Genomic DNA, 27,634 nt, shown 5'->3' on the forward strand with positions numbered 1-27,634 from the left:
CCATGACGGTCCAGAAGTGGTCCGCAAAGACATATAGGTTGAGAACCACTGTAGTAGAAAATTCAAAAGAACATAGTTTATCAACAATCGTATCACAAAATATGACGTCACCAGCATGAAATTTCGAACATGAGAGCGTTAAATGTACTATTTTTAGATAGTACACGAACTCCTCTTGTTAACACAGCCTTGGCTGGTGTAATTAGATAAAAGTCGACTCCTAGGCACAATACTCGCGTTCATTTAAATATGAATATACTATTCAATTGTGTATTGAAGTTCTGTACCTCCAGGAAGCTGTTCAAATAAGTACATCTTCAAATCGAAACAAAGAAGTTGCATTCATTGAACATTGGCGTGGTTGTGTATCAATGATATGACACCTCATTTGAGTGACAGAATCGTCATCTTTAGAGTTAGTTTTATAGACAGTCAACGAGAGCGTATATTTGACTTTTCTGAAACTACTTACTTACTTGAGTAGATTTAAAGTCGGTAAAAAGTACTTCTACTTCAAGTAGTTTTAGGTTGCTTACGGAAGAAGTACTTCTACTTGTACTTGAGTAGATTTTTTCTTCGCTACTTCTACTTCTACTTGAGTAGCTTTCTTGACTACTTTGACCACCTCTGGCAATGCCCCAGTTGCCCTATAGGACGAGCCGCCACTGCTAACCACAATCAACCACGTCGATGTTCGCGCAATCGGCGATGCCCTGAACGTTATATCCCGGGGTGAATGTACAATGTTCAGTACGCTTCGGATGAAAGAGGGGAGATGATGTGTATCATTTTTGGACATTATCATAACTTGATTACAATTACTGAATTGTGTTGTAGTGCGTCGAGTAAACAACGAGAGTCGTTCGTTTCCTGTTGACCTGCACGTCAGGACCTTTCATGTTCTCATGAATAAAGTCTTAAGTTAGTACATTACAACATCGTTCCAAGGCTCGCTGTTTCTTCTAAACTATTTAAAAAATTCTGAAAACGTTTTACAAATTTTGAAAACATCAACTATTTTGACAATCTTGTTCATATTTAAAGGGAGTTTATTTAAAACATTATTCAAGACATGTTTTAAAATAGCTATTGCATGAATTATCAACTTATTAATAGCAGATCATCTGTTTTGATAATCTGCTCGTCGGTCGGCATCACAGTGTCATTGACTGTGTAATTTCCTTGATATCAAAGTGCATTTCTACCGAACACTACATATCATCGCATTCACATCCCCCCGCAAGGTTTCACAGTAATATGATGGGTTATACTGAACAGCCTCTACCAATTTTTGAACGTGTTTTGCTGAGCTAATGTTCAGTTACGTCAAATATACTTCAGTTCGAGTTTTGCTCCGTGCCAAGTTACCTCCGTCGGGGTTTACTGGATTACTGGACACACTCTCGAATGATACTTTGCTACTATATGCAATATGCATACTATACTACTGTTCTAAGTTATTGTATAATTGAATCTCGTCGGGTGACCCTTGGCGTGGATTTTCATGTCGACATATATATATGGTATTCCCTGTTCTATTTAATTGTCCTCATTGATTTGATTTGATTTTATTATTTCTTTTTCTTTCATTTATTTAATCTTTCGAAATTTGATTCACCACGTTTGTTGATCAAAGTCGGCCTATAGAGTCTAGTATAATGGACCGGGTAGAGTGGTATGTATTTGTTGGAAATGTAAGACATTGAGCCGAATTAATCTTTCAATATAACTTGATAGTATCAGGTAGCTCTGTGCCCCACTTCAAAGTTAGGGTTAATTATCAGCGTCTAATCAATATTAGTTTTCTCTTCAAGTGAAGACCAACTGGAAGTTGCTAATTTTACTATATTGGCTTGAATCTTCTCGTAATGCCTGGCACGTGTTGGTAAGTTTGCTTCGTTGGCACTGTCAAGTATCGACTCGTGACCGATTCAATTACAACCAGTATATATTGACCGTCGGTATGAAAAGGCTAGTACGGGGACGTACAATTGTTTTGGCTTAAGGACCACACGCGGTTCAAGAATGACTACGCGTACCACTTGAGTATTTGTGACCTTTTCGTGGTCATTATCTAGCTTTTTTAGGAATATAAAGGACGGATTATAAGGAACTAATTAAAATATGACATATTGTTGACGAAGACAGCAAAATTAATGATATTTTTGCGTGCGTCCATCTCAACGCAGCGAACAGTCATACGTATCAGTATTTACGATTCCTAACTTTAAAAGCGCAGCGCGCTGAGCTGACGACACAACGTCGTCAGAAGATCAGTGAATCAGATTTTCTTTAATAGGACATGATTTGATAGGCGATTTTATCTCAATGGTTTAGTTCGCCATGTTTATTATAGTTATTTACCCTTATATGGATGTGCTAGTTAGCGGAATGAACTCGATGACATCCGAGAAGATTCCTGGCTCTGTTAATAAGATCTCCTGATTCATTGTTAATTGAAATTAAGAGCATTTGTTAAATAACGCTTTCTTTTCAAAGCGAGTACTTTCAGTATAAAGTACGGCACGTATTCCATATTATTACACGTTTGGCTAGTTGGAGAACCGGAAAATTTAATTATGTGAGGTTGCACTGTTAATCCAGAATGCGTGGACCCGCCTTCGGCATTCTATAGAAACAAAAAGCGATAGGAACATAGATTTGTGTTCAAGAAATAAATATATTGTTAGCGATGTCCGATAATAGCTGGTTACCAAATTCTCAGCCAAATTATTATTGGTCGAACATTCCGTTCGCAGTCCGATTTTAGGAGTCCACGCGGCTGCATTGTGAAACTGCGTTTAAAATGCGTATTTATGTTAAATCGTATTGCTCTGCACTCATCGAAAGACTATGTAAATAAATACACTGTATTTTATTCGGCAATGCATTATATTATATTTCGACATAGTCAATTAGTCATTATTATCGCACTGCATTCGTATCTATATTAACCATCAACTCTTCGCGATCACATAAAGCATGAGTTCCAGCATTATCCTGGCATTTTGCATGTGCATCACCCACATTGCAATCGCTGTGGCAACGGATGATCTGGCAGTGGTGAGTATTGGTTGAGATTGATTAGCTAATTAGGGTACTGATTGAATATTGCTCAATGCTCAGTTATCCTTATTGCAGACACTAGAAGAATATCCTGGGAGCAAGCAAACGACGATGGTCAAACCGTTGACAAGTGCGTGAGAAAATATAGGAGTAGGCCTATATAAGTCCGAGCATAGAGCATATTTTGTGAATCAACACTTCACCTTTCAAAAGCGAAGGGTGGCTGGAAACTAAGGATGGTGTGAAGCTCTGAAAGGTTCAGGTTCGTGTGAACACGAACCTTTTTGAAAGGTTCTGTGTGAACGCGAACGGGAACCTCATGACGTCACGTGACGTCATATTGCTAATTTCAACCCTACATTTCAGTGAAGTGATATTAATCTATACACCATACCTAGCGACGACTCAGCCACATAATGCCAAACCGCTGAAGTACATGTTGGCGTTTTAAACGTCGCCAAATGTATCAACTGGGGCAATCAAATGATATAATAATAATGTATCAACTGGGCATTCAAATGATATAATAATCCCATAAATCAATATCTTCCGTCGCTTTGCTTCGCTTCCGACAACTTCGACGAGGACTTGCAAGGGAATATAAGCATACGCCTTAACGGTCTAGGCTTGGCCGGACAATGTATTGGGCATCCGAGTATTACTACGTTGATATTGAGCAGAGTCTAAAACGGGTTTCTATATACTTGCTACCGATATTACCTAATTAGCAAGTTATACAGCAGTAGCCAAAACCCCAATCGCACGGATTTGGTTTTATGATACAATAAACATGTGAATCTTGCTAGATTTTATACATCAGAAAACGATTGATAGGTTGAATAAACGTCATTCGCTGACTACATGTAGTGTATTTCTCTCTTGATGTTGTGTGATTGTGGGTCAAGCTCACAGCAGAGAGTCACTAAATGTTCACAAACGGAAAGCTGGATATTTCCAGCAAACTTTTGTAACAAAGCAAGTAAAATTCTTGAGATTGTCCAGGTGCGTGCTCGTTTAGTGCTGATTTTTTTATGCTGCTAGCGCCATGCATAGAGTGGCCCACAGGTAAAATGCAATAAATTCCAACCATAGATGTTATAACGAAGTGAAAATTGTAGTATATGAAACTGGTTCACAGTGCGGAACCTATCAAGGTTCGTTTGTGAGCGTGAACCTCTAAATTTCTGAGGTTCTCACACAGAACGCGAAGACACAACAGTGGTGCTTATAGCCATGACAACGACAATATTTCAACAGTTCAATGCATTTTTATTGACGGCGTCTTTTTTCACTCTCTCTTCCACGAATCAGTCTTTCATCTGTCCTTCATCTGATCTTTGCTGCCGACTTTTAGCCCGGTTCGATATATCAGTCTGAGGCAATGCAATCGCGGTCAGGTCGGCGATGAGAATCCCAAATAAACCTCCGACACGTAGAAATTGGACATATCCGAGGCTCGAACCGGCAATCATTAGTGTCGTGTCGGTGTTGCTTGCACTCTGGCCACTCGATGGAACACATACATTTATATATATTCTGTATTGCTCACCATTTTAACGTTTTCTATATATATTGTCCTAGATTGCCAGCAATCGACATATCATTTTCCAAATGGCGACCAAACTCGCAGTTATCTGAGGATCAAAACTCCAGTGCCAGATCTCAAACAATTTACCTCGTGTCTCTGGATGAAAAGATACTCGAATAATTACGACCCGTGGATATCGTATAGTAATGGTCGAAGCAATAATGCTATGATAGTGGAAACGAGAGGAGATGCATTGGATTTATTGATAAATAGCCAACGCATCAGTATCCCATTTCCTTTCCCTACTAGCACTGACTACCATGTGTGCATCGCCTCGGCTTCATCGACTACTGGAAAGCATTACGTATTTGTTAATGGAGAACTGCATCAACTGATAAATCACGCACCTGGAATCGTAAAAGGCGGTGGAGTATTTATCATCGGCCAGGAGCAGGATGCTATCGGAGGTGGTTTCTCTGCGACACAATCACTGCAAGGAAGAGTCTCCAATCTTGCAATATGGGATAGACTTCTCGACCTCAGTGAAATAGTGCAAATGTATCAAAACAGGTGTATCTGTCCTCCTGCAAGCATCCTGTCTTCGGAAATTAATAACGTCGATATTAATGGAGGAGTGTCAACTCAAATGACTAGAGAGTGCTAAGTAGCAATAATCTCCAAATCAGCTCACGAATACCGCAATTTTATGTATACCGTATATTCTTATTAATTTTATTCGTATAATATTAAATGAAGATATGTTGTGTTACAAAACTTTAATATAACATGCAGTAATATATATTCCCTGCAATAACACTTCCTTTTAAAGCTCCATTGACTCTCGGCAGGAAGTAATGTAAAAATTAACGTTAACGAAACAGCTATACAGTAATTCAAAGATAGTGTTAGCATGGCAACTCCATGTGAAATTAAAAAAAAAATAGCCTTAGCCGGAGATGGCAGTAGTTCGGGGCTTGGTTCGGCACCCTTCTATCTTTTCATTATATCACAATCTTGTGGTGTTTTGATTTGATATAAATATCTAATAAAATGATGATAATAATGAAATAAACCCGAATATTTTCGACTGATACTCGTCGAGAGACACTCGTCATCTAGACTAGAGAATTGTAAAGAGCATTGTTCTATATCAATAATCGCAACACGAAATATGACGACATTGGCACGAGTAATCGAGGTGAATAGATTGCGCTCGATGTACTATTTTAGATCATACACGAACTCCTTTTGTTGACGCAAACTAGGTTGGCGGGTGTTGATACAAGTCGACTCCAAGGTACATAATTAGAACAATGGCCTGTCCCAACTACGCGAAGTCTGTCGTCTCGGTAATTTTCCGCACAAGTAGGATTATCCATTAATGCATCCCTGATCATTTTACGACCCGCGGTCCATATACGAACCGCTAAAAGTTGCTTGGGATTTAAGATATAAAACTAACTTTTGAACGTAATACGTTGAGGTGGAATAAAACCATAGGCTGTATAAACTGACCCGGGCGCGCATGCGTTTATTTTGAAACCTGTTAATTTATGTGCCGTGGTCACGGCGCTTATCGCCCGTCGCATGTATTTCCAAGTATAGGCCTTATTGGACGGGACCTTGCAGACCGGCATTCCACAAACATCGTGAAAATGTGAGTTACTATTGTGAATTCACGCCTGGCACGAAAAAAAAATCACAATTTTAAATATTTAAATATATTTTATGTGGTACTTGGCATAGTTTGTCAAAATAATTAGTTATAGACACCTTGCTAGTGTACAAATGCATCATGACGTGCATACATCGGAGATAGGTTTACCTTCGAATATCGGAACCGATCAATAACAACTTGAATATAATGATCCATGTGCCATACTAATAAAACAGTCCAATCGCCGAGGAATCCATCATTGTTACAGCGGCGAAGCGTACCACTACCTCCCTCGCCACCTTTAATTGGTGATAATAACATGGATAAACAGGCCCAAGATGGCGCAGGATGTGACTAACTATACGTCAAGGGTGAAACAGAATGCCAACGATTACCATTGTCCAGGGCCGTAACAGCATTTCGTCAGCCCCCCCCCCAAACTTTGGTCTTGGGCCCCCCATAGGGTTATAGACCGAACGCTTCGCCCCCAGACCCTCTCCGGCGATACACTGTTTACCACTATCCATCATATTCATTGGGAGTTTCTTTACTGAATTAGCTTTTGTTGCCTAAGCGCGCCGAGCGCGCAAAATTTCTAGAATTCATGATTTCATCGGTCAGTATGATCGGGAATTGCATACATTGTTATCAATTTTTATCTTCTCTCAGCTCACGTAATCAGATTTGCCGGCAGAGCTGAGTGAGGTGTGTTTGAAAAGGTAGGGCCACTCAATAATAATTAAACATCTTCGGGCGTATACCCGTTGGCAGGAACGAAACAGCACATCGTCAGGCCCTCAAAAACGTGGGTCTTGGGCTCCCATAGGGTGATAAAACGACCCCCCCATCACGTTGTTCGCGTTTGTCACGAAATTACCTGTACTGTATTGTGAGCCAGCGCCAAGCGCGAAAATTTCGATAATTTATGATAAAATCGGTCAATCAGATCGGCGATTGGATATATAATATGCTATCAATTTATTGTCCTCTCTATACTCACGTAATTAGATTTACCGGTAGAGCTGAGTGAAGTGTCCTGAAAACGGGAGAGCCCGTAAATAATAATGTGACTTCCAGTCTGCTATATCAAAAAATATAGAACCGCCCAAACGTAGGCTTCTAAACTAAGAGACGCACACGATTTCAAATTGGTATTTCTTCACTGGCATAAAACTTTTCCCAGCGGGATGGTATTTGTCTTGTGAGGTTCAGATTGCAAAGACAGGAACATTCGGCGCCAGTCATTTAGGCGCCTATGGACAATTGAACCTATATGTATTTTGTATATATAGCGAAGTCTTTGGTCTGCATAAGGGCATAGACCTTTTCGGCCAAGCTTTTCTCGCTGCCATCGTTCTGGCACATTTCTTGGAGTTGCATGTTATATGGCCTAAAACTTGATTGTATATGTCTTGGTGGGTCGTGGCGCGGTAATGGCCCAATACCCAATAATAAATATAAATGGTTTCTTGAATTAGTGCGCAGCGCGAAAATTTTTTGAAAAGATTGCATCAATTTTCAAAAAATAATCTATGATTTATGCTAATTCACGAAATAATTTTGGGCCCCCCATCGAGCTCGCCCCCCCAATTGGGGGGTTTGGGGTGCGGCAGTTACGGTGCTGCCATTGTCATTTCGACTTGCACGCAACGCAGGCTACGACCTTTTGACATATTATTATTCCCCATAACAGTCTGATGTTTTGTTGCGTTCGTGGTCGTACCAAGTCACGGCGTTAAGTCACAGTAAGTCGGACTGTAAGTTTGACCCGACTAAAGTCGAGTCATTTTTATTTTATCGACCATTCAGTCCGAGTTCGAGTATTTCTACGAAAGGTCGAGCCCAAGTCCAAATCACAATTTTCAGTCACGAATCATCATGTTGTAGCCTACCATCATAAATAGGTAACTGATCTTCCCCCGCATGGCAGTGTTGGGATGACTCGAGTCATGACTTGACTCGAGTCAGACTCGAGTCACTTTTTCGAATGACTTGACTTGAATCGAGTCACTTTGCTAAAATGACTTGACTTGACTTGACTTGGCGTATCAAAAATGTGGATTGACTCGTGACTCGGAGCAAAATTCACGAGTCAATTTCAAGTCATCAAGTAATCAGTGTCGATGAAAATCACTGTATCTGGCATATGTTCGGATTGTTCGCGCAACGCTGGTGTAACCCGTGAGAGCGACCAATCATTCAATGATCGTGCGTTTTACTGAGCCTCCATTTCTCTCTCACAAATATATTGATCGCAAACGAAGTGATCGAAGCTTACAGCCTACGTTGTCGTAAACTAGACTTTAGTAAAGTAGTAATGGCAAAATGTCCATTTCTGTTCTGTGTTAACCAAACCTCGTGTTTTATTGAAATTGAATTCGAAAATAGTTTATATAGTCCTCAACCATTGGCGCAGGCTCGAATTGTATCATATCAATTTGCAAAAGGGTAATGCATTGCATCTTACTAATTTGTTTCTCTATTCTCTATTTTGGCTGGTTACTATAAACTGAGGCTGTGCAATTACTTACGTAGTTTATTAGTTCTACTTATATGTGAGCGATACAGCGCCTGACTTGCGTGTATATTTAACTCTATATTCCTTCATCAGTTCAAAATTAATGACCACTCAATCTGTATTTCAGACAGCTAGCAAAATACAATGACGTGATCACGCCTCATACCTCGAAAAGGCAATTTGACTTGAATTGTGACTTGACTCGTGACTTGACTTGACTTGACTCGACTTGACTCGAGTCACCTCCAAAAATCGAGTGACTTGACTTGACTCGAGTCACCTTCGGAAATCGATTGACTTGACTTGACTCGAGTCAAAATGTGCAATGACTCGGAATGACTCGTGACTCGAAGGTAGTGACTTGATCCCAACACTGCCGCATGGTAGCTTTTGAAAGTGACGTGAAGGTGAAATCTGATGAGTAGTTTCAGGGTTTTGGAGTATAGTTTTAAAGCGAATTTTAAGTTCTCAAAGCTACAAAAATATATATGTATAGCAGTTAAATATTGTCGAATACTTCAAAATTCAAAATGACGACGTGGGTCGCACAAAACGATCTCGCGGTCCGCGTGTTTGAGACCTCTTCTTTAAATTGTTCCGTCATACGTTTTCAAAAAGTATCTGGGGGTTAAAATGTGATTTAAAAAGAGTTAAAATTGTTTCATGTTTATCAATGCTTGGAACAATGACACTAAAATAAATATGTTATTTTTTGTAAATTAATCCTCAGAACTGCACTTAAGAGCCTGTTTTATCAATGTGGTTCACTTCAATTTAGAAATAAAAATAATTCGACTGACAGTATAGTTTAGGCCAGGGTTGACCAACCTTTTCGGCTGAAGAGCCACAAGCAAGCGACGAACCATTGTGCGGGCCACTAACCGCGCGAAGCGCGAAAATTCTTCAAAGTTTATAGGTCAATAATATTGTTACTTGAGTATATTGCGGGCCTGCTGTATATCGCTGGACTCACTTCGCAAGGACTGCTCTACTCGGCGCCTGGACATATCGATATCGAAAGCTTTGGCCAACATGCGTCAATCATTTTGTGCCGAGGTTTCATCGTCGACGATCTTTCTGCGAGCGCAAACGCAAGGTCGCGTGTTGGGCGACGCTTTCTCTCGTAATCGCGAATATAGACGTACTCAATCTGATAAATTAGGCGTTCTTTTCTTTCATAGTCCGGAGGGGGTTTATAACAAATAATAATATTATAAGCAAGAAATCGAGAGTGACAACATATTGCGGGAAGCGTGAAGAAAAAATTTACTTTGGATAAACCCGCCGCAGAATATTCTGCTTTATTGTAATGAACGAAGATCTACCAAAAATGTGACTGGCCCATGGATCTGCTTATGCGTCGGAACTGATATTCCAGTCGTCACATCCCAAGTGTTGCGGCCAGACTAATCCAATTTTTGGTTGGGCCTTACAAGCTCACAATCTGGGCAATCCATTTTTGATAAATATTACAAATTTCGAAAAATAACCTTTCGGGCCACTCAAAACCTTCTCGCGGCCCACATGTTCTCGCCGGCCCTGGTTTAGGCCCACCAGGCATATTCTCGGCTTCTGGTTTGGCCACCGGGAAAATAACTGCTTCCCCTCACCCCCTGGTAGTTTACATGTGAGGAACAGAGAGAGAGAGAGAGAGAGAGAGAGAGAGAGTGAGGAGAGAGAGAGAGAGAGAGAGAGAGAGAGGAGAGAGAGAGAGAGAGAGAGAGAGGAGAGAGAGAGAGAGAGAGAGAGAGAGAGAGAGAGAGAGAGAGAGAGAGAGAGGAGAGAGAGAGAGAGAGAGAGAGAGAGAGAGAGAGTGAGAGAGAGAGAGAGTGAGAGAGAGAGAGAGAGAGTGAGAGAGAGAGAGAGAGAGAGAGAGAGTTACCTGATTTGATTCAAGCTTCAGAGGATGAATCAAGGACGAAATTTTATCCGGATCCGATATGGCCCCACTACAAGTTCTGCTAACGGAATAATCTTTTGGTCGTGCTGTAAAATTTCACCAACGCTGAACGCTGAAGATGATGGTGGTTTGGGCATGTGCATGGGCAGGCATGTGCGAACATTGGATACGAGGACGGACTATTCATATTTGGGGATAGCTAGAATGTACTCTGAGTTGCGTTTGGGCCTTTGGGATGTGTATTGCGGATACACTATACAGTGTAGTGACTATACATAAAATAAATATCGTTTTGATATGTCTCTCATTCCTACTCGCAATATGACTGTCTAGGAAGCAGGAAATATCATGTGCCGATTTATAGACAATCTTTGTCATAACATCCTCTGATACAAAGGAATCGGTATTATATACCAACAGCAGTACCGTTGTTGCAGCTACTGTTATCATCGCGTAAAGTTAAGTTATGCCAAAATGTACAAGCATAATTATTGGGACGTTCAGTTTCATCATTTGCATTGCCGTTATAGCAGGTGAATAGCATGATGAAAAATTCAGTTACCGAAATATTATGTGCATGTTGACTAATTGCATCGTCTTCATCAGATGCCGGTATAGCCTATTACTTCCGTGGCGTATTTGGTTGAAGTTAACCACTGAGTTACGTAGCCTTCCAGAAAAAATGAATGGGTCCGCATATGTGTTGCATGGATATTGGCCGACTACATTTAGTTTTAGTATATATATATATAAATATATAATATAGGCCTAATATTAGCATAGGGCTATATACAGATATCCCGTAGTATAGGGGTTCTCAAACTTTTTATGATCGCGACCCCAAATTTCGATTCGAAAATGTTCCGCGACCCACCTCTGAATTCGTCGTGCTGGTTACTAAAAACTGGTCCGCACCATCACGCAAACTTACTCACGGGTCACGGCCTATGTGGGAAGGCTGGCGGCTATGTGCGCAGTAAGAGCAATTATGCTATTAAGAACTCTTCCACCCTCGTCCTCAGAGTAAGAAACTCAATCAAGACTATAGCAACGTATTTGGGTCTTTTGAAAGGATTTCTGTCTATATCCAATCGAAGTCTATAGGCAAGTATTGCTACGTGGATTTCTGCGTCATGCGAAATACAGATAACGAACTATAACTTATTCGTGCACGTGTGTCCTGTGTATGTAATGTTCACGCATAGCACTACCTGTCACATGTAATTTTCCATGAAGGAAAATTTACCGTCCTATTGGTCTGTATGCTCGCGACACTTTAATCTTCATACTGTAATGGCCAGACACCAACCTTACGTCATAGTATAGGTGGCGCTTCGAAATGACGTTTCGACTGAACTGATACCTGGTTTACCGGTTTCGCATTGCTCAGAGGTAGTTTTTTCTTCTATCTTGAAAATGAATTACTATATACAGAAATGAGCCGCCGATAGCATCCACTTAAATCAGTGGTTCTCAACGTTTTTTTAGTTCGCAGCAAAGGTGGTCAGTAACGAAGTACTTCTACTTTTTCGAAGTACTCAAGTAGTTTTCCACTACTTCTGGTAGTTACTCAAGTAGATAGAATCTTAGCTACTTCTACTTCTACTTTATAATATTTAGTGATCTACTTACTTACTTTTCGCTATTTTCAGTTTGTCAAGTAGAAGTAGTGTAACCCTCCAATTAGAAAGAGAAACTGGGGAATTCTCGGGCTGTTTTCACGGAGTTTTAACTTTCAATTTTAAGAAAATTTAAGTCACACCCAGAATTTCTGTCGCGCTTCACATCTAGTAGATATTGAGTTACAAATATGTTTTCACCAAAGTGAACTTATTTAGGTTGCAGGCTGCATTGCACCACATTGTCGCCCATATGACATATTTCGTCACAGTAAATATGGCCCATCATGACGTTTGAAACTACCGTTTCGCAATCTAGCATTTACCCATCATATCGTAATCTAGCGGCCCATGGCGTGTCCTAATCTGGACAAGTGGGCTCTGACATTTTGAACGTTAGATCTGTTTTAACAGACCACCGTTAAAACTGTCACGACAAAAGGCATAAAATTCATTTTCCGCTTTTCTGATGTAGTATTGGAAGTTGTCGTTCGCAATTCGCAGTATCATTACTTTGAGTTCTAATTAGTTTCAGTTCTTTTGTCTGGAGAACATATATGTTTTGTTTACGTTTAAAAGCAAGTGTAGCATCGCCGTCCTTTTCCTACGATACAATTACACTATATGGCATTTTAACATTATGCCATATTTTTATCATCGTATACGAATCGCGCAAAGTGTTAACATCGTATCCATGCAACTTCTCCGTATTGCTCTTCGACTAAATTAAAGGCCGTAATATGCGCGAGGGAACATGCCATGGCATTTTCTAAAACGGGATGTTTTAGTAAACAAAAGGCTAGTATCTCATTTCCATAGCAAAACAATCATTTAGATCTCATGATTCAGTCGAATGCTCATGCTATCGGAAATTGATACCTTCTGGGATGCATCAATATGCATTGTACATGAAGCTCTCTGCACCCTCCTCATAGCTCAATTTGCAGCTTTTGAAAGTCCATGCAAACGTATTATGACCGTTTTCAAAGCTACTTACTTACTTGAGTAGATTTAAAGCCAGCAAATTCTACTTCTACTTCAAGTAGTTTTAGGTTGCTTGTGTAAGAGGTACTTCTACTTGTACTTGAGTAGATTTTTGCGTCGCTACTTCTACTTCTACTTGAGTAGCTTTCTTGACTACTTTGACCACCTCTGGTTCGCAGACCGGTAAAATTTCAAAAAATATCTGGGGGAACGGGGGATCTTCAAAATTTAAATCAAGTCAAAATGTATAGTATGCAACTGTCGGTTTTCAAGTATGGTACAAGTGAGTGACATTTTGAGGGTTTTTCTTCGTAATCAAATATCTCCATGATGTTTTTCATGTTATTATTATTATTATTATTATTACGGAAAAAAGTGGCGTTTTCAACTGATGATGGTTATTTGCGCCACGCTCAGTATATATTCAATGAAACGATCGGAAAAAGCAATAGATAAATCAAGAAAAATAATTCGCAGGAGAGAATAAATTCTATTACTGAGGCAATGGAGGTTCAATAGATTTTGTAAAGAGAAAACAACGTTTTCATCGGCACAATGATCAATCAGAAAGCGGTGATGAAATTCAAATCTACGACATCTCATTAGTAAATGCGAAAAAGTGTCCGGGGCGCAGCATAAGGAACACAAGGGTAATTTTACGGTAGAGTAGAGGTGGTCAGTAACTGACTACTTCTACTTTTTGGAAGTACTCAAGTAGTTTTCCTCCACTTCTGGTACTTACTCGAGTTGATCTAATTTTCTCTACTACTACTTCTACTTCGTAATATTTTGTTATATACTTACTTACTTTTCGCTATTTTCAGTTTGTAAAGTAGGAGTAGTTTAATCCCCAAATACGACAGATAGCCTGAGAAATTTCGCGGCTGTTTTCACGGAGTACCAATATTTAATATTAATAAAAGTGAAGTGAAGCCCAGAAATTTGTTGCGCTTCGCCCACAGTAGTTATGGAGTGACAAATATGTTTTCACGAAAGTATCAGTGAATATTAGTTAGGTACCGGATTGCTTGGTTCCGCTCACACCGCATTGTCTCCCATATCAAATATTTGATCACAGTAAATATGGGCCCACCATAACGTTTGAAACTACCGTTTCGCAATTACCTATCATATCGTAATATAGCAGCCCATGGCGTGTCCTGCTAATCTGGATAATTCGGCTTTTTTTAACGTTACACCTGTTTTAGCAGATCACCTTTGAATCTTTATGGACAAAAGACATAAAATATATTTTCCGCTTTTTAGAAGTGGTATTTGTATTTCACTTTCAATTCCGAGTATCATACTTTGAGTTCTAATTACTTTCAGTTCTTTTGTCTGCAGAACATATACATGTTGAAGAATAAAAGCAACTGTAGCAATGCCTTTATTTTCCGAAAATAAAGCTATATGCACTAAATATAAATTTTACGATCCACAATATTTGTTATTAACGTATACTAATCCCGCAAAGTGTCGAAACCGTATCCGACACAACTTCTCCGTATTGCTCTTCGCCTAAACGTGGGGCCTTATATGGGGTAGGGCGCCATGCCATGATGTTCTCTAAAAGGTGGTCTTCTAGTAAACAAAGGTTTAGTATCGCATTTTCATATCAATACTATAATTTGCATCCCATGATGCGAAAGAATGCTTATTCTGTCGAAAATTGATTCCTCATGGGATGCATCAATACGAATCAAGCTCTCTGCACCGTCCGCACAGCTCAATTTGCAACTTTTGACAGTCCAGCGAACGAATTAAGACTGTTTTCAAAACTACTTACTTACTTGAGTAGATTTAAAGTTAGTCGATTCCACTTCTACTTCAAGTGGTTTTATGTGGCTTATGGAATAAGTACTTCTACTACTCGTACTTGAGTAGATTTTTTGTCGCTACTTCTACTTGAGTAGCTTTCTTAACTATTTTGTCCACCTCTAGAATCGAGGTAAAATTGCCTGGCACCAGGGTTGTAATGACTCGAGTCATGACTCGACTCGAGTCAGACTCGAGTCACGATTTTTTTGTGACTCGACTTGACTCGAGTCATTTTCGTGAAATGGGAAAATGACTCGACTCGACTCGAGTCAATATTTGGATTGACTCGACTTGTACTCGAGTCATTACGCATGACTCGACCCAAGTCATTGACTCGGCTTATTATCTATGACTTGAAGATGAAGAAATTTGCGAATCGTAATGGCTAGATCAACGCATCTGACGAATTCTGCCGACATCGCTATTTGTCGCCACTGCTTTCGTTGCACTCGTCTGATATCAGATATGCCGCCGTAAAAACAACAGACAATGGTACATATAGTAGCAATGCATTGTACAAAATCATCCTGCGATGAAGAGGTAATAGATCCTCCGCAATCAAAGTACTCAAGACTTTTCAATTATACAAACAATCGAAGCAAAGTTTAATTGACTCAGATGACTCAGATGGTCAAGTACTTGGATGAGACTGATAGGCTCATGTGCAGATTTGAAGGCGATGATTCTTTGCATTTTGGGCGACTAGAAAAAATGAGTATATCCAATGCTCTTCAATGTGGTTCAAAAATGCTTGTCAATTCCTGTATCTAGTGCACCCAGTGGATCGTGAATTCAGGAGATGTGGATTTATTCCAAAGCCATGCCGATATAATATATATGAGGATCTCATTTTCACTTTAGTATTTTTGAAGTGTAACTCAATGATTTGATCTGCTGTCTGTGAAAACACACAATATGCCCTCCGTCAATTTGACGTTTTGTTAGGTAGGCTATGTGCATTGTGCACGTGAGTAATAATGAATGGCTAATGTTGTGTGATGTTTGTACAATAGGGCTGTTCAAAAATAACTTCTTTTTTATTTTGCTGGGTGGCTACTTGATAAAATTGTTATGTTGCATAAAAAGAACACTAAATCTGGCTCAATTTTAAAAAGTTGAATCAATGATATGAGAGGAGAAAATTTTATTTTTGAAAATAAATGGAGTGTTTTTAGTGAGAAATTATTTCATATAATATACTTAATAAGCCGACTATTTTCTCATATCCAAAATATTCTACTCCAATAAATTCGCTTTTTCTAGTTGGAATTGAGCCAATTTTGCTATGAATCATATTTTTACACAATATAACAATATCACGAGGTAGCCGGTAAAATTCGAAAATCTCTATTTGTAATTAATCCAAAATTTTCTCTCATAGTAGTAACGCTCCGGAGCTATTTCGGGAGCTGAGCAGGAAAGATGACCTTTTTTTTAGTCAAACACCTGATAATGTGAAAGAAAAACTGTACCCCTACATAAACATGCATCTGTTAATTCTATATCAGCTGGTATGTAGACGTGAATTTGTTGGTTCTATATCGGATAGTATGTAGACGTGAATTCGTTGATTATTTATAAGCTATAAGCTAATTGAGGATTGAAAACATGAGTTAAACATGACTTCAATGCAGTGACTTGGACTCGACTCGAGTCATAACACTATGACTCGGACTTGACCCTTTAAACGGTGACTTGGACTCGGACTCGACTCGGTGATGAATTGAAAATGACTCCACTTGACTCGAGTCAATACCCCAAAAGTAAGATTGACTCGTGACTCGGAACCATGTGACTTGGTTACAACCCTGCCTGGCACAGATAAACGAGCTGCCTTCAAGATTCGATTACACTATTCCATGCCGACGGCCGTGGATAAAACGACTATGACAGCTCAAACAGTATTCTTCTCTTCGACAATATCGAGAGAAGAAGCGTTTCAGAGTTGGATGTTGGTCATTTTCCAGTACCACCAAACCTAAAACTAGATGTTTAATTATTTTTATCAATGGACAAACATTCATCATCTTGCATTTTCCAATTAAGGTATAATTTTATTATGTCTGGTGGACCGGCGGCTTCGAACCACTGACTTAAATGACGTTCTTGTAATAGTCATTGGCTTTTAATTACTGTCTCCGCGACCCCAGAGAATAGGCAAACGACCCCTAGTTTGGGAACCTTGCAATAGAGATATATAGGGGCAAATGTGACCATTTCGCGATTGGAATTGACTAGACATCGTGAAATTGAGACGACTCAACTCGGCGCTCGATTTTCGAATTGACTGGACTAGACTTGAATCGAGTCAAAATTCGCATCGACTCGGCATGGCTTGTCACTCGTCGGATTAGTGATTTGGTCTCAACTTCATTCTTCTCCAAACAAATTATGTGGCAGTGACAGCAGTGATCTTGTTTCAAATCCATATCCGTGTCTGTATTTCCAACCATTTTTCCGTAATTGCCCCTTAATCTCTATAGGTAATATTCTCCTCGTAACGAAATTGGATACCTTGAAATTTATGTTCATTTTCTCATCCTGCTGCTATCTCCGAGGAGGCTATACAGATTGCTCCAGTGAGATTGGCTGTAGTTGGGTATGGCAAAAGGACTCGATTACTTGAATCCGAACCAATTTATTCATTCGTTGGTTGGTCCGACATATAGCCTACATATTGTTTAGTTAGTCTATAAACCAATAACAAAATGATATAGTGGAACTTACAACAACAAAGAATATCATTATAGCATTGGTTGCAATAAATCTAGTTGACACGATCTTGTATAGTCTGTTGCGTTACCTTACTCTTACTTTTTGGTGGTCTTGATGCGGGTGCCAAAGATAATTACCACGATGATTTACAGGCTGCCATTATGATGGTCATGACTCTTCTGGCGGGTCAGCCGTTGACGGAACGAGAAAGAAACGGAGCACTAATACGACGAATCCAAATATTACGGTTACCACATTCTTTCCGCCCTGTATCGATTACCAATTGAATTCCGGCAATAATTCTGGCAACACAACATGGAAAGGTCCAGTTAGCTACATCGTGTATCATAGTCGTTGGTACCGAAAAGTCAACCAAACTTGCAGGTAATATGCTGCTGGGAAAGTTCAGTTCTGGAAATCCCTGGGAAAGTTTCGTGAGAATCTGGTCCACTGTTGTAAAATAGACTACTTTTGAAAATTCAAATATGCGAGAAAATAGTTCAACAAGAAGGCGACCTCGGCGGCATCTAATTTGTTTCAGTGGAGCCAACGATACGGCTGAATGCTGGATACACAATCTGGTGAATGTAGTGCGCGGGCAATCACACACGTTACGAGCTGCCCAAGATTGTGTGGTGGAGTACTATAAGGCTTATCACGAACTGGAGGAATACGTCATTACAGGTAAGGAATTTGCGAAATAGCCCAATTCTCTCACGATAGAACCATACACCACCGGTTCCGGGACAAGAGCCTCGGGGGTAAAGGACATACGAAACAGGCTGTGAGGTATGAAGATACGATCGAAACAATATTTTGCTCTGAAAGAGCTTTAATTATACTACAATTACAGAGTGTGCCATGTACGGATAAAATAATATCTCAATTCCAATAATATAACTTATAAATGCTATGTCATACAATACGCACATATTACTGCTCAATGTGCAACTGCGCAATAACACCGAGGTTCAAACCAGCTACAACACACCCTTTGCAACCAGATAATTCAAGTTGTATAATAACTAATTAGACTATTAAAGCAAAATGCCGGTAATCTAATTTTGATCTAATTTCTGAAAAATTTCTATGCTCTAATTTTAATTCTAATCTAAATTTTGGTTTTCCTGAAAATGATAATGAAAATGTACATACATTGTCCATTCTCAATCTGATGAGAATGAACTAAACATTAACTCTTGCAATCCTAATATGGAAAATACTGTGTCGCTGTAATTCTAATTCAAATTTACGTTCTTGGAAAAGCTGGACATTTTTTAATTGTCCAACTCTGCTTGAAATAACTATCACAGTATTAACCTTTTTGTGACTGTTGTTTGCAAACATACTCAATCCACTGTTAATTGGACTACTATTTGATGAAGTACTGGTACGACGCGAGTTATTCGTATATGTTGCCAAGATGACGTGTCCTGTCCATCCATACTCGTATATCCAGAGAGGGCGAAAGGCGACAATGTCAACTCGAGATTTTCGTCTTTCAAATTACAAAGTTTTCGACACTTTGGCCTCATTCTTCTTGATTTGGTCACAATGGATTTTCGTGACACACAATGTCTTTATTGAACGTTTTTGCACCCCACAATTATCCAACCTGGCTACGCCTATGGCGTGAATCAAGGTGATACACTAGCAGTTCGGTTACGCTATCAATTCAATATAATGAGCAGCTATATTTTTCATCCACTCAGAATTCACGGTTTACAATGCGATTCGCAAGACACAATGTGACGTAATCATGCAGGGTGGTCAGTAACGATTTTGCCTTTTTGCACTACTTGGTCAAGTGGTTATAATTTTAGACTGTTTCTTCTTCTACTTGACAGTTTTCAGTTTTCTAGGGAATACTAGGCTTAGAATGCTTACTTTTGAACTTACGTGTAAATCGCTACTTCTACTTCTACTTGAGCATATATTTGTGGAGTTACTTCTGCTTCAACTGGAGTACGGTCGATTACTTATTTGACCAGCCCTGGGTAAATACGAGGTTGTCGAAAGTATCATGTGTAGGGTTGCATTTAAAACAAAAATCAGTTAAAAACAAACATGTTTAAAACAAGGCTCTAATTTGAAACTTTTTTAAAGCCATGGCGTCACGAATATTCAATTGTGACGTCATATTGCATTGACATTGACAATTGAAAATATAGGGCAGAGGTCTCAAACTCAAATGTGCTCGCGGGCCAATTTCCCACTTTTTGATGGCGCCGCGGGCCGCAGCACCAATAAATAATAGGAGAATTCAATGTATTTCAAAGTAGGTCTTATTTCCTGATTTCGAGCATAGGCCTATACTCCTGATATCTATGCTATATTGATCGACCGATTTGACCGAAGTCAAATAGATTCATCGTTTGATTTTACCTTCGAATGTTGGAACAGATCAATAACAACTTGAACATAATGGATTTGTGCCATAACAATAGAAATGTGCAATCGCCGAAGAATCCATTGGTGTTACAGCTGTGAAGCGTAGGCTACGACTAGTTAATACTCGCCACATTAAATTGGCGATAATAGCATATATAAAGATACCCAAGATGGCACAGGATGTAACCAACTATACGTCAAAGGGGCAACATAATGCCAATGGCAGTTGTCATACCTATACCTGCTTATGTATCTAAATAAGCTACGCAACGCAAGCTACGACCTTTTGATATTTTATTATTTCTCCTACCAGTTTGATAGTTTGTTCACAGTGTCCTATATGGTGTGGAGACAAGCAAATCTCACGGCTCAGTGAAATTGGTCTACGTCACACTTTGCATTTGGTCAAAGGCAATTTGATGGTAATTTCGACCGGCTTGCCCAGCATTAAATTTGATAAAACGGGTATCAATGGAAAGCTACCACGGTACTGATTGCGAAAATATAAATTTTATTCTGTTCGTGGCCCTGGAACTCGCCAAAATAAGCCTCGGATGTTGCATTGTAAGTAAGTTTGGTATTGTGATGCAACCATGCCGTCTGAGTATAGATAACTAACCTACGGAGGTTAGTTATCTATAGTCTGAGCAGCTCAGGAGCAAATGCGCACGAGAGTGAGAGTGTGAATGCTCAATCGCTTGCGCAACAATGGCCAATACGCTTGCAGCTCGTGGTAGTCCTCACCTGCTCCCAGACGTTATTGCTGCGACACAATACCAAACTCACTTACAATGCAACATTCTATGCTTATTTGGGGGAGTTCCAGTACCACGAGCAGAATATATTTATTCTCGCAAGCAGTACCGCGGTAGCTTTCGATCGATACCCGTTTTATCAAATTTCATGCTAGGCAAGCCGGTCAAAAATTACCGTCAAATTGCCTTTGACCACATGGAAAGTGTGACGAACACCAATTTCACTGAGCCGTGAGATTTGCTTGTGTCCACACCATATAGGACACCATGATTTGTTGCGTGCGTGGTTGTACCAAGTCACGGCATTCCGAGTCACAAAAGTCCTTCTCTGATTGTAGCGTTTGACGCGACGAGGCGAGTACGAGTAATTTTACAGAAGGTCGCGCCAAAGATCAAATCACAATTTTCAGTCACGAATCATCAACGGGTCTTGTTTTACCATCATAAACAAGTAATTTCACGTAATAGTTGATCTTCCACTGCGTGGTAACTTTTGAAAGTGATGTATTAGTGGAGTTTGTAGAGTAGTTTCAGGCTTCTGGAGTTGTTTTAGAGCAGGGGCGGGCAACTTCTCCGGTCGGCGGGCCGGATATGGGAAAATGAAGCACTTGGCGGGCCGGATTACTGGATATATACATTATACAGTATACGTCAATCGGGTAATTATCCACCTATACAAGGAATCCGTTGTATTCAATGTAAACTTCAATTTTGAAGCATAGAGTCTAAAACAGTATTTATTGAATTTATTTACAACAGCTATTGAAGTCAATCAGACATCTGTGGTCGTTCAATGTTGTCAACTATTTTTTTGAACTCTGGTTACATGTCATTGGCGGAAACCCTTAGAAAAGACTGCACGTGAACATCAGTTATATTGGAACGCAGCCTTCCTCGTTAGTGTTCGTGGCAGTGTTGGGATCAAGTCACTACCTTCGAGTCACAAGTAATCTCGCGTCATTGCACATTTTGACTCGAGTCAAGTCAAGTCACGTCACTTGATTTTTAAAGGTGACTCGGGTCAATAAGTCAAGTCACTCGATTTTTGAAGGTGACTCTAGTCAAGTCAAGTCAAGTCAAGTCAAGTCACGAGTCAGGTCACTAGTCAAGTCAAGTTGAAATTTCAAAGTACTAGACATGATGCAAAGTCATTACATTTTGCTAACTGTTTTAAATACAGATGGAGTACCCATTTATTTTGGAATCGACGAACGAATAAACAGTTTGTTTGTTTGTTTTGAGACATTCATGGTGTTTGTCGACTACTACGGTCATTTACATCAGGCCAATATACTTCATATTTATTCCTCAACTGCCGACTTATAGCACGGCCCACTTCTAGGCTTTGTGTAAGACACCGCTTACGCGGATTAAGTGGCGAGGAGTAATGGAATGAAGAGTTGATTTTACTCGCAAAAGACGGTGTATCGCTCACACATAGAACTGCTCAACTACGCAAGTATAGCGGTGTACCGTCAGTCTTTAAATATCAGCCAAAATACAGGATAACATACGAAACCTCAAAAAGTTTAAAAATGATATAATTCAATACCCTACCCACCTACTTATCCACGATATACAATTATAAACGTATGAGCGATATTCGTTTGATTTAAATTATATACAACAGGGTTGGTTGTGGTGAGCAAGTTTACGACAACGTAAGCTAGTTGTATAAGCTCCGAACACTGCGTTTGCGATCAATTTATTGTGATATAACAATGGAGGCTCGGCGAACATAACGAGATACAGCGATTTAGTCAACATCAATTACTTGATGACTTTAAATTGACTCGTAACTTTTGCTTCGAGGCACGACTCACGAGTCAATCTGCATTTCTGAAGCGTCGAGTCAAGTCAAGTCATTTTTCCAAGGTGACTCGAGTCAAGTCAAGTCAAGTCATACTAAAAAGGTGACTCGAATCATCCCAACACTGGTTCATGGTAGAAAATGTACGTAGACCCGAACCGAGCAAGTAGTTTAATGTCCATCTTTCTCAGGTTCGCAAACTTGTATTCATTCTGTGACGCATAAAATTTGTCAATACATTCACAATGAAATTTCTCTTTCAGAGTAAAAACTCTCGGCGGGCCGGACAAAATCCCTTCGCGGGCCGGATCCGGCCCGCGGGCCGTATGTTGCCCGCCCCTGTTTTAGAGCGAATTTTAAGTTCTCAAATTAAAAAAAATGGTAGTTAAATATTGACGAATACTTCGAAATCCAAAATTCCGTCGCGGGCCGCACAAAAGGCTCTCGCGGGCCGCGTGTTTGAGACCTCTGATATAGGGTATATAGCTCCTTTGACGAAATATCTACGTACTGTAGCTGTTGAACCGACTATATTCCGAGGTATCCAACCATCCCATATCGTATACGTCGGCTATATATCGGGTGTTAATTGTCTGTAGACTCATGCAACATGTTTTTGGAAGTATTTACATATTTACGGCATGATTTTACAACTTAAAAAAAATTCAAAAGGCCTTCGTTTCAAACACTGTTTAAAACATGTTCTAAACAAAGTGTTATAAAACACCGTTTGTTTTGAATGCAAGCCTAATCATGTGCGATTGTGTGGTCTATCCATCTACCAACCACACGGTCTGCTGCTATAAATTATATCAACACCCGATCTCCGTTCTCTTTGGCGTTTTGTCACAAGGCTCGTTACAACTGCGATGTTATTGCAGCGTAGGAATATTCCAATAGCTTTTGTTGGCGCAGTTGGCGATAGTTGCGGGTAATTGTTGCACGAGCAGCTCGTTGTTACTTTGCAACGCTCTCCAGACGATGTTGTTACCAGACTTGTATTGTTACCCTGAAGAGGCGATCGCTCAGACAGCGTCGTATGCCAATTTTCGCAATAGATAATTTCGGCGAACAATAGCTCAGTGTAGATTCGGATACATGTTTCCAGTGTTGATAATGGCAGTGGTAAACTTAAAGTCCCTCGTTCCGATATTTTTTTCGTCCACAGTCGACCCTGGAATCCCTGTATATAAGTATTTGAGATTAAATATAAGTTCCTAATTGTCACCCAAGCCTTTAGCGAAAGTGGGTGGTGTTAGTCGGGTAAGTCGTCCGACCTGGATTCGGCAACTACTAATATGCATGGGCCTGGTATAAAATGAACGTAAACCTTAATGCAAGAACCAGCAACACTATCTAAATCGTGCAAGACCGCGTCTGTGTCCGACAATTTGTGACGATCGCGTTCTATTATAGTGCTTGAGTGGCGCTATTGACCGCTTGCGTTTTTTTGACGAGTAGCGACCAGCGAGTAGCCTATTATAATCTTTTAAGTATAGGAAGATAATCGCAATAGATCTGAAAAATCAATTAGGCCAATCAGTATATTGTACCAGGTGAATTACTAAAAAAAACATGGCTTCTCTCTTATGTTATAATAACATAATGAATTCGTATCAGCACACATCTCAAGTTTAGACTTAGATATATGCAATATTATACGTTCATTATTTCATTGCGTAATCTGAAATGCTAAATGCAGTATAGGGTAATTAACAGACTGACAAGCCTAGGCCTAGGCCTAGGATATTGGTTTATCATTTGTTTCTGATATTTTGATACAGTCCATATTCTTAGAATTTCCGAACGGTACCGATTTCGAGGACAGTTCAAATTGTACGACAGTCGACGTGAGTACGTATGAGCAGCAGTTCACCGCATATTTGGGCGGATTTACACCCGAGGGTGATGATGACGTTGCATTCACCGAGGAATATCTGGACGACGTATTGGAATTCGCACAAAACGATTTGTACTGTCCGTAGGTATCTAATATTCAACTAACCTGTTCACTAAAAAGTATGAGCCCGTGGAATGCAGAGGAGGCGAGGTAGCAATAGAAAAATGCATGGTTGACAGTAGCAATGAATGGGGGTTATCGTTTGGACTCATTAAGGACCAAATAAACCGAAGACACTGGGACACAGGGAAATTAAATCCTGGTTGGAGACTCCGGTGGTTTCGTTTGGTTAACTACTATCCGTAGTAAAGGCATTGTCGCACTGCCCGCACCGCTGTATTTTCGTAGGGTTTATAATATGCAAACTGCGGACCTGCCAATGTTTACCGACCCCGCACAGATCGTATATGTGATGTGTATATACGTTGGGATGACTCGAGTCGCTTTTTTCGTATGACTTCACTTGACTTGAGTCACTTTGCAAAAATGACTCGACTTGACTTGACTCGGCGTTTCTGAAATGTGGATTGACTCGTGACTCGGAGCAAAATTTACGAGTCAATTTAAAGTCATCAACTAAAAGTGTCGATAAAAATGGCTGATCTTGTGTATATTAAGATTCTTCGCGATACGCTAGTGCAGTGTTTCTCAACCTTTTTGTCTTCGCGGAACCCTTTTGCACCGCCGCGGACGCCTCAAGTTTTCGTGGAAAATTAGTTCAATTATCGTGCAAACGTCATCTGTCTCGTGCAAATATTGATTGTAGGCTATAGTGATAAACAGCCAAAAATGACTTTTCTTGAAAATAACAACACTATATGTAGAAATTGGGTAGATTCTAAATATTTCGAAACGAATTTTGCATCTGTATTTATTGTCTTAAAAATCCGCGACTTCGATTGAATATATGAACGTGTGCCTTAAATCCATTTCCACAAAGATATATTGGTGGCTAATGTAATATTTACGCGTAACGCATCGGACGACAGCTTTTAATGTGTGTTTTAATGAACATATCACGTCCAACCTAGTCACTAGCACCTCATCTTGAAGTTATTTAGAGGTTATATCTAGGGCTGGGCACAATGATTTGAGTACCCGAATCTGAATCGAGTATTAATTTTAATGATTCGAGGCGAGTAGCAAAATACGATTTGTCCGAGTACTGAAATTTTACGCTCCTCGCAACTGAAAGTTCATTTACAAACGAGAATTATAGTTTTTATACTATTTTCAACCGAGGAAGCCTTGAAACCTTGCTTGGCCGTGTCACAGCATAGGAGACATAGTACAAAGCTACGAACGTTAATGGAAACAACACATTTCCGAAGTCATGATAACCCAGTGTATCTTAACCTACAAGGGGTGATTTAGATCTTGAAGGGATTGGAAACGCTCAGGGGGCGGAAACGCTCAGGGGGCGATAGGAGGGCGTTGGCCTCAGGGGGCGGTATATGGGGGGCGCTGAAGAAAAATAGCGTGGCAGCAGAGGGCGCAGTATGGGCATATGATTATATAGTACGGGAGTGGCAAACCTTTTCGGCCAAAGGGCCACATGCAATTGACGAATGGGCACCATACCCAGGCAGTTTTTGAAATGGGGCGCTGCAAGAAAAAGTGATACTGTGTGATGAAAAAGTGATACTGTGATAATTCCGCAACATTGTCAAGAAGTGCAATGAAATCGGTATTGCCGAAAAAGTATCAAAGTATATCTTTAATGTGATGGATAGCAGGCATTATGTTCTTTGTGGTGGCATAAAATGTACATATTTGAACTTTGACATATAGTACATTCTGTTGTGACGTCATGATGAGTGATACTCGAAAACTCGACTCGAAGCGTAATACGTGATTCAGAATCAAATCACTCAGGTACTCGATTTTGCCCAGCCCTAGTTAAATCACAGAAGAAAATGGATTTCGTGGCGAGGTTACAATTCCTTTATTGCAAGGCCGGCCAACCCGTGGCCCGCGGGCCACATGTGGCCCGCGAGAAGGTTTTGAGTGGCCCGCGGGATAATTTCCGAAATTTCTAATATCATCAAAAAGGGATTGCATGGATTGTGAACATGCAAGGCCAACCAAAAATTTGATTAGTCTGGCCGCAACACTTGAGATGTGATGACTAAAATATCAGTTCCGACGCATTGACAGATCCATCAGCCATTCACATATTGGTATATCTTCGTACACTACAATAAAGCAGAATAATTAGCGATAGATTTATCAAAGGTAAAAATTTTCTACAAGCTTGGCGCAACATGTTGTCACTCGATTTCTTGTTTTTAATATTGTTGCCCTTTTGTGAAAATGGAAGAACACCTAATATATCAGATTGAGTCTAACTATATTCGCGATTACGAGACAAAGTGTCGTCCAACATATGCGACATTGCGTTTGCGCTCGCAGTAAGACCGTCGACTATGACACCTATAGGCACGAAATGATTGAGGCATGTTGGTCGCATCTTTCGATATCGATATGTCCGTGTGCCGAATAGCCCAGTCCTCGCAAACTTGGCCCAGTGATATACAACAGGCCCGCAATATAGTCAAGTAACAATATTATTGACCTATGAACTTCAAAAAAATTTCGCGCTTCGCGCGGCTAGTGGCCCGCACAATATTTCGTCAATCGAATGTGGCCCGTTGGTTGAAAAGGTTGGCCAGCCCTGTAGGAACAGATTAGAAAATAAATTCGGGAATTTATATTTCGAACGACTGTTTACTAATATGTTGAGACTGACAACTCCAAATGCAAAATGCTATCTGCAACATTTCATTTGTCCACAAACCCCAACAAAACATCTCTAAACAGCAATATTTGCATCGGCAGGCTATTGGTAATTTGATAATTAAAACGAGTTTTGCACAGTCGGATATATCATCTCATACGACCATTTTAATGATGTGAGTCCTATATAGTTTTAGCAATTATGAAGCGAAAGCATCTCGTGCTTTTCCTAATTAA

The 27,634-nt window shown here is 40.0% G+C and overlaps 2 protein-coding genes across 2 annotated transcripts in view; both read left to right on the forward strand.

Moving 5' to 3' along the window:
• The first annotated feature begins 2,882 nt into the window (after positions 1-2,882).
• LOC145441297 (neuronal pentraxin-2-like) lies at positions 2,883-5,410 on the forward strand. Its single transcript, XM_080319121.1, has 3 exons — positions 2,883-3,063; positions 3,142-3,196; positions 4,648-5,410. The coding sequence occupies exons 1-3, from the start codon at positions 2,983-2,985 to the stop codon at positions 5,256-5,258; spliced, it is 747 nt and encodes a 248-aa protein (XP_080175247.1). The 5' UTR covers positions 2,883-2,982; the 3' UTR covers positions 5,259-5,410.
• A 5,633-nt stretch (positions 5,411-11,043) lies between these two features.
• Positions 11,044-27,634, forward strand: part of LOC145441299 (uncharacterized) — a 33,751-nt gene continuing 17,160 nt past the window's right edge. The window contains exons 1-4 of the mRNA XM_080319122.1: positions 11,044-11,202; positions 17,958-18,189; positions 18,347-18,489; positions 24,559-24,742. Coding sequence (XP_080175248.1) covers positions 11,136-11,202; positions 17,958-18,189; positions 18,347-18,489; positions 24,559-24,742 — 626 coding nt within the window. The 5' untranslated portion in view covers positions 11,044-11,135. The remainder of the gene's footprint in view (positions 11,203-17,957; positions 18,190-18,346; positions 18,490-24,558; positions 24,743-27,634) is intronic.

Source organism: Botryllus schlosseri, chromosome 6, assembly GCF_051294905.1.
Source record: "Botryllus schlosseri isolate E-star chromosome 6, Bs_hap1, whole genome shotgun sequence".
Lineage (NCBI taxonomy): Eukaryota > Metazoa > Chordata > Ascidiacea > Stolidobranchia > Styelidae > Botryllus > Botryllus schlosseri.

Excerpts from the sequence above, each read along its gene's own strand:
- LOC145441297 (XM_080319121.1), top strand. The coding sequence starts at position 2,983 with ATGAGTTCCAGCATTATCCTGGCATTTTGCATGTGCATCACCCACATT. Across the intron at positions 3,064-3,141 it reads CAACGGATGATCTGGCAGTG|ACACTAGAAGAATATCCTGG; the intron begins GTGAGTATTGGT and ends TCCTTATTGCAG. Across the intron at positions 3,197-4,647 it reads GATGGTCAAACCGTTGACAA|ATTGCCAGCAATCGACATAT; the intron begins GTGCGTGAGAAA and ends ATATTGTCCTAG.